The sequence below is a fragment of the Cucumis sativus genome, chromosome 7, assembly GCF_000004075.3.
Source record: "Cucumis sativus cultivar 9930 chromosome 7, Cucumber_9930_V3, whole genome shotgun sequence".
Lineage (NCBI taxonomy): Eukaryota > Viridiplantae > Streptophyta > Magnoliopsida > Cucurbitales > Cucurbitaceae > Cucumis > Cucumis sativus.
Window position 1 is genome coordinate 18,803,812 of NC_026661.2, and position 8,023 is coordinate 18,811,834.

Here is an 8,023-nt window from a genome sequence, read left to right on the forward strand (position 1 = left end):
TTTTTCAATGAAAAACATTTTAAATACCTTTTTTTCTTTTTCCTTCCACACACCTTATCCTCCTTTTCCTCAATGAAAAAGATAGAAAAATATAGAAAGTTTACATTAATTGGTGACTATGTTTAGTCTTATATAATTCATATAAAAAGGTTTATGCATATGCTACTCTACCTATTACCTTTGATGAAAGCCATGTTTGATAAAACAAAATACACCTCTCATCATTTTACAAGATTTTAATCAAAACTCCATTGGGGATACTGTATGTGTTTTCATGTTATATTATTATAGCTGCATGTGTTATCAATTTTATAATATATATCTTTCTTTTGTACACAGATAAATAAATAAAGAAATAGTAATATAGTTTTTTAAATTATAAGAGAAATTGGTGTTTATGTATTTATTTTTCAACATAACAAAAGAATAAAAATGAAAGAGGAAATTGGAGGTAATGAATGTTGTTTGTGTTTTGATTGAGGTGAGGGAGGTGAGGGAGGTGAGGGAGGTGAGGATTCATTCAAAAAATGGGAAGTGGAAAAAGCCGAATAGTTAAAGGCCCAAAATGTTCGAACCCAAGTGGGGGTTTTTGGAATTTTGGAATTTTGGAATTTAGGAATACTCTTATCCTAAAAGAAAGCTACCAACCACTAAAGGCACATGGGATATAATGATCCAAAATGCTCAAGTTTTGGTGCCAAACTAAATGTCATTAATTGCTTTATTTTCTCTATTTCTTCAACCTCTCTCCCTAACTTATTTTCTTTTTCTCTAACAAACACTTCCCTTCTACTCAAAGAAATCCCCCTTTTCAATGCAAACATCCAGGCAAATAGAAAGCCAATAAGACCCTACCTCATAGCAACCATTTGAGAATCTATACTTTTTTATAAGAAGTTAGCTAATCATATCATTTTTTTTTGTGTAAAAACAAAATGTTTAACCTCTAATCCTTTATGTCTATGATAACGATCGATCGGAGAAAATGATATCGTAGGCTTGCATGTAACATAATAAAGAAAATTAAAAATTTGTCATATGACAACTTGTGATTGAAATTGATGTTGAAAATAACTCATAACTTCCTAGACTCATACTTCATATCAAGTTCACACTCAAAAAAGAAATGTTTAAGGATCGAAAATATAGTATAAATACTAAAGTTTTCTAAGCAACTTGCAAAAGGTGCTTAGAGTGACCGTTATATTTTGTCTAACACATTTGTCGTTATTTAGATGGATGAGTTTTGTTGATTATACTTGCACAAAAAAATTTACTCAAGATACAAACATTTTTCATCTTCCTCTACAAAATCAAGATTGAAGATTGAAGAGTTACTTGGAATTTGTTGTGATTTTTGTTAAGACATAACAACTAAAGCAAAAGATTCATTTAAGTCTTTGATGAATATAACTGAATTGATATAGTAAATATGTCTGTATTATGTAAAATAAAATACATTCATAAATTCACTCTTTAAAATCTTCATACCACAATTGCCAATTAATTATTAAGCGGTTTATGAAAAAAGAAATCAATAGATATTATTAGATAGATTTGAGATATCTCAAGAGGAACTCAAACATACATTAGCTTTTTTCTTTCCTAAGAATCCATCGCTATTTCAATTAAAATATCTAAACTCCCAAGAAAATATTCAAAGAAATTAAAATAAAGAATCATCAATAATACGTCTTAATTTGTAAATACATAATTAGTCTACAACTAATTTTCTCAATTGGACTACGCCCTTCTTCTTCTCTTCTTCTTCTTCTTCTTCTTCTTCATCTGATCTCTCCTTCATCCTCTTTCTTCTTTCTTCAATGGAAGAAATATTTAAAAATAAATCAAACCCATTTCTCAAACACCTTCTTTTTCAAAACCAGAGGATGATTAAGAAAGGCAGAGCCAGAAATTTCCATGAAAATGGAACGGATTTGGGAGAAGCAGAGGGGGGAGAGTAATAATAGTAAGGAAAATACGGTAAAATTGGGTTCGGCGGAGGCGGAGCAATGCCTGGAAATTGGCCACCGCCGGACGGAGGGTACGGCTGGACAGAGGATGGCGGCGGAGGGGAAGGGTAGACGCATGCATCGCACGAGGGAGGCGAGGGTGGAGGAGGGCATTGAGAAGTGGGGAGTGGCGGTGGGGGAGATGGAGGCGGAGAGGGACGGGGGCGGGGGAGGGCATTCGACAACCGGCGGCGGCGGCGGGAGTTGACATGGGTTGTCACAAGTTGAGCACATGGAACAGCCGACCTGATCCTTGGCCACGGCGGTGGCGGAAGAAAGGAGGGAGAATTTGGTGAGTGAGAGGAGGAAGAAAGTGAGGAAAATAGAGATGAGATTGGCCATTGATATGTGAACTGGAAGCTAGACGATCAAATGGTGGAGGAAATTGGCATATAAAGGTAGAGAAAGGGAATGCTCATTTTAGCTCTCTCCATTTTAAGTGTTATTTTTGTTTAATCATGTGTTTATACTAATATACCTCCCCCTTATATTAATATAGTTGCATCTCAGACGCCTTTTCATCCGTCAATTAAACTTTCGAATTAATATGCTATCAGTTGAATCATGGAAATATTTTGTGTTCAAAACTATCAATTACAAAATAAACAAATAATATAAATACATCAATCAAAAGTAGAGAATCCATATATAAATTTATGCAATTCACTAAAGGTGTATTACTTATGTTTAAAGGCAGAAGAAGAACAAATCATAACACATATACAGTTAAAAAGTTAACAAACCTTAAACCTTAAATAGTTAAAAATACAAAAATTTCTTAGTTATTTAAAGCGCTATATAACATATCTAAGATAATTCAATATTATAATTAATTAACTTATATAACATATCCAAGATAAACTCAATATTATAATTAATTAACTTTAACTTGATCGATAAAATTTCTCAGTAGGGAATTTTACCTAACTAAAAGTACGGAAAGGGTAATTAAATTAGATGCAAAATTGAAAATTGAGGGGGGAGAGCATGTGCATGGGCGAGTGCACCATGGAGTTTGGCAAGTGATTTAGCTTCTACGCAACCATTCATTCATCATGAAAAGATGGGGAAAACAAATATGAAGTAGAAATTAAAAATAACTTATGGGATTTTGAAATAAATTTAAAGTATGAAATTAGACATTGTTTGGTGTACCACCCGCTACAACCTAGTGAGTTGCCACAACAAAGGGTTATTAATATTATTAAAATCATTGAAGTAGCCTCCATAACACTCATTTTTTCTACAAATGAGGTTGAGTTTACAGGTCATACAGCATAAAATTACCAAGACGGACTATTTGTATACACAAATAAGTGTACCCACACTTAAATGTCCTGCTGCCTGTATACGATAAGATTTTCCATTCACTTGCAGACGAAGTAGAATTTCTTGCCATCATAGAATTGCTCTGTGGGTATTAACTTCCATCCAATTTTTTTTCTTTTTAACCAACTCCTCGAATTTGGAGCGTTACATAAACTTTTTAAAATATGTGACACAAATTCCATAATAGACCCAAATCTAAGGTGTCAATCCTCAATCATGTCCTAATTTGAGGTTGGGGAATCAACTTGTTGTCCCACAACGGCTGAGAATCGGAATCAGGTATAAGCCGTTGGGTATAAAGGCACCGTGCCACCTATTCCCATTAACTCCACCCTTTTCCGGCTTTCCAGCTATCAACAACAACATACTGTGCAGGATCGATTCCTAGTAGGGTCACCAACATAAATACCTATATTTTTAGGCAGCAGTCTTCGAAAATTATAATACAATTACTCTACCCCGTATAAATATAGGTATTTACAAAATTTCAATTTTGTATGTTTTTGCTAAGTTTCACTCATATACTTGTAAAATCAACTTCTTAGATCAAAACTTCAACGCATGTTACAACCCTTTATTAATTCTAAACCCAATCTACACTTAAAACTCTTCACCACGCAAAGCCCTAAGAACTCTCGACTGTGGAGCATCAGGATCTCCGCGCATTGCATTTTGTTTCCAAATCTCTGTTGCTCTACGGAGCGAATCGTCTACAGTATCCACCTGCTCTGGCAACCACCCAATTACAGTTCCAGACTCCCCATCATACGCCGTCCCGTCCGTCGCTCTGGTTATCGGCTTACGCGTATCCGCAAACTCTATCTCTGCCAACGGAGATGCCTTGTGGTGCTTGTAATAATCTCTGTTGTCTTCTTCTTCTTCTTTCATTTCAGTTGTTCTGTTTTCTTTCCCCTGCTCCAGAGGCCCGCCATAGACGCCGATACAGCTCACGTCGTCGATACTGTGGGCTCTCTTTTGTTGAGTAATGGGCTTCGAGGCCTGGCCCACTACTGTGGTCTCTAAACGAGGTGAGGAGGCGTGTTGGGCCGTGGGTTTCCCAAATGGTCCCTTCGAATCTCCTTGCTTAGGGTCGTCCCTCCTATCGTAATTGGCTTTCGCATTATCTGGCTCTAAATTGTCTTGTGATCTCTACAAAATCAAATTTATAATCCAAGTTAATATAATAGCACTTCCCTCAAAGCGTTTCCGGCCAAAAGATAATTGATAATAGAGAGAGAGAGAGAAGTAATATACCTCAGGTTCACCGGATAAAACGGCGGGGTCGTTGTCGTCATCGTCGTCGTTGGCGTGAAGGGAAGGGTCAGCGGTGCGAGATGTGGTGAGCGTCAGACCACCTCGGCGGAGGCTTTGGAATTGGGTCACCCAAAAGGCCCAATTCGATTTCGGTGCGATCGCTCTAAGTGTGGATTGCATCCTTCCAGTTCGTTTCCAAACGTTGGTATCCGGCGGCGATGTCTTTAAAAAAAAAGGGAAAGAATAAGGAGTTTCTAGAGATGAAACTGAGAAGATAACACGTGGCGGATGGATTACGTGGCATGTAGAGGAGAGCAGGCACGTGTAGTTTAGAATGGTAAGTTCTGGTTTATTCTACTTTTGTTTTTAATTCAATTTATTACTTCATCGTTATCTTTGTTTTTGTGTAGTCGAGATGCGCCTAGAACCATGGGGAATAATCTCTCTTCACAACTCAACAAACTCCCCATCCCTTCGTTTCTTGGAAAGCGCTTACTTTCCTTTTGCCTTTTTGTTCTTTTAACCTTATGACTAGTGATGAATTCTCGTATTTCAAAGCTAAGTTTTACAAGTCACTATTATACTAACACATTTTATGTAATTCAAATTTTAGTATAATAATAACATGAGGTGAGAATTAAAGAGTGGAAGTAAGGAGAGATTTGTAGTAAATGGGAACAACAATAATATAATAATAGAATTCACTTTGACCTCTTTTTTAAATATGTAAGAAGACTATACCACTAAAAAGAAAAAAATATATATATTTTCTTCAAATTTATTCTAGACCACCTCGAAATTCTCTCTTTTCAAACAAAATGACAGAGAGACAAAAAGTGTAAAATTCCCGAAAGTGGTAGCTATAATTTCTCATAGGGTCACACATAGCCGGAAGATAAAGCCATAAGAAGCAACGCTGCCGTTTGTTCTTCTTCTCCGATTGACTCTGCAACTTCATTATCATCCTCCATCGCTGTCGTGGGTCTGTGCACCATTATCTCTCTCCCTAATCTCACTACTCTTACTTTCAATGAGCCTCCTGATCCTCCCATTTTCTTCCCTTTTCCCATCTTATTATTACTATTATTATTCACTCCCCCATTATTATTGCTATTCATCTTCATCTTCCTGTATCGAATTCCACATGCATTGCACAACGACTGTCAAACAACATAAGCTAAAAAATTAATGGAGTACTCTAAAAACATAACAAAATAAATTAGATTTACAACATATCTAGTGGTAAAATTACAATTTAACTATATTTATAAATTTTTTATTATTTAAAATTTCATCAATAAAATTGGATTGAAGTTTAAATTGACCAAAGGATAAAATCTTTTCATATAAATCATTTTTATTTAAAGATAAAGATGATTTAAATAAACTTTAAAAGCATTTAAAAATGAACCGTTTCAAATATCTTAAATAAAAATGATCTAAATAAAATTCAGAAACATTTCAAATGAACCGTTTGAAATGTCACAATAAAAAATTTTAATAAATGGATAATGTATAGATACCAATATTAGATTTTGAAATTAGTTTGACAAAATTGCAATTTAAAATAATTTATAATTAATATTACTAAACCCTATAGATACAAAATTGATATTGATATTAGTTTCAATTTTAGAGGTAATAACAGTAGTAAATATGAACATTGTCAAAATTATCATATTTGTAAAATATATATTTGATATTACGATACACACTAATAATAATTGTACAGAAAGTAAACCATGAAACAAAGTTCATCAATTAATTAATGACTAATTGTTTATAAACAAGTTTAATTACCCTTGGCCCCGCCGGACCGGCTCTCCAGAGAGGGGTTCTGGTGGCGCGACAATGAACGCAAGCTCTCTGTTTCTCTGCCTCCAATTCCAACAGACCCTCTTTGGAAACGGCGGTCATTAGAGATGGGGGGTTGAAGGTGGAAGCAGAGAGATCGGCGGCGCGGTTCATGAGGAAGGCAATCATCAAACAATCCAAACCAAAATCACCAATTACTTCACCTTTGAGCATCAGAACTGAAGGTGTTCGTGAGAGAGAAAGACGGAATGTTCTTAGGAGCTCTGTTTTGAATTTCTTTTTTGTTTTGTTAATTCCTCTGGGGGTTTTTATGAGATGAGGAGGTGGCCGAGTGACGACGGAATGTGTAATGACGGTTAAGCCCTTTATGCTTCTACCCACAATTGGGAAGTAGGTTCCTTTAATGTGCTTACCTTATTAGTATATTCATAAATCATCTCTTCTTCCATATATAATCAAATTACATAATAAATGTTCTCTCAAGAAACCTTCATATATCTCAAAATTTAGATTTTGTTGTAGCTTTTTTTGTTAGACATAAAATTGAAAGAAAAGTTTAGAGAGTAGGAAATATGATTTTACCACATCCTTAGTTAACTTGAATTTTCTTATAGCTATTAATTATAAAATAGTAGCTAAAGCATTTGGGACACTACTAGTCTATAAAAATGAGATCTCTCATTTGCTTTGTTTGGACTACTTGGTGTACTTGTCTATTTGAAATGGCACCTATATTGCTAGGTTTAATTTAGTGTACCTTATCTTGTTGGGGATAGCAAGATTTAATAAAGGCTATTGGCTGACTCACTTCAAGTGTCATTTTCTTAATTGATACTATATATGTACACTTGTGTTTATTTCAAAAGCAGTCCATCAATATCTAAGCAAGTTTCAACAAAAAGTTTTACAAACAAAGTTCTTTTATTTATTCTCTAAAAACTTATATGTTAACTATGAAAATAATATTAATAACGATAGATTAACCTAGTGGTAATTACCTATCTTTGATACTAGCATGACTTTGCACTCTTATTATTTTCATTATTATTGTAGTGTGGTTGCTATATTTGCTAGCCGAAGAAGAGTACAAAAATATAAATGTAGAGACACTAATATATTAGTATTAGAAGATAAGTTGGATGTAAAATGGTAAATGATATGATATACAATTAAAAGATTATAATACCAAATAAGAAAAAGACAGTAAGAGGAGAAAGAAAAGGTGGGAGGCAAATGCAGAGTTATGGGCTGAATTTGCTCCAAAATGTTTAGTGAAGAGAGGATATGTCTCAATGGTCGAAATCCCCATTTGAGGCCTACTCATTTGACAACAAAAAGGTCTCTTTTTATTTTTTTCTTTTGTGGGTCTCTCTATTTTTCTTCACAACCAACAAACACAATTCTATGACTATTCTTTTTGTCTCTTCTCATTTCTCACAATTATGTTATTAATGAATGGAGTTTAGGAATAATGTGTGGTCACCCAATGAATTACTTATTACTTCATGGAATCATGGGTCATAGTTTATATAGTTATTAACCTTTTGTTGCTCTTAAACCTATCTCATTTCTACTTTCATATTACCAGAACCCAATTAGTTAAATTAAAAATT

General features: G+C 34.4%; 2 protein-coding genes across 2 annotated transcripts; both read right to left on the minus strand.

The window, feature by feature from the left end:
- Positions 1-3,432: 3,432 nt before the first annotated feature.
- Positions 3,433-5,004, minus strand: LOC105436175. Its single transcript, XM_011661079.2, has 2 exons — positions 4,596-5,004; positions 3,433-4,490 (listed from the first exon to the last, which is right to left on the minus strand). The coding sequence occupies exons 1-2, from the start codon at positions 4,773-4,775 to the stop codon at positions 3,942-3,944; spliced, it is 729 nt and encodes a 242-aa protein (XP_011659381.1). The 5' UTR covers positions 4,776-5,004; the 3' UTR covers positions 3,433-3,941.
- Positions 5,005-5,207: 203 nt separating this feature from the next.
- Positions 5,208-6,805, minus strand: LOC101220495 (GATA transcription factor 15). The gene is made up of 2 exons (XM_011661080.2): positions 6,396-6,805; positions 5,208-5,755 (listed from the first exon to the last, which is right to left on the minus strand). Exons 1-2 carry the CDS (start codon positions 6,621-6,623, stop codon positions 5,474-5,476), a joined length of 510 nt encoding a protein of 169 aa, XP_011659382.1. The 5' UTR covers positions 6,624-6,805; the 3' UTR covers positions 5,208-5,473.
- Positions 6,806-8,023: the final 1,218 nt, after the last annotated feature.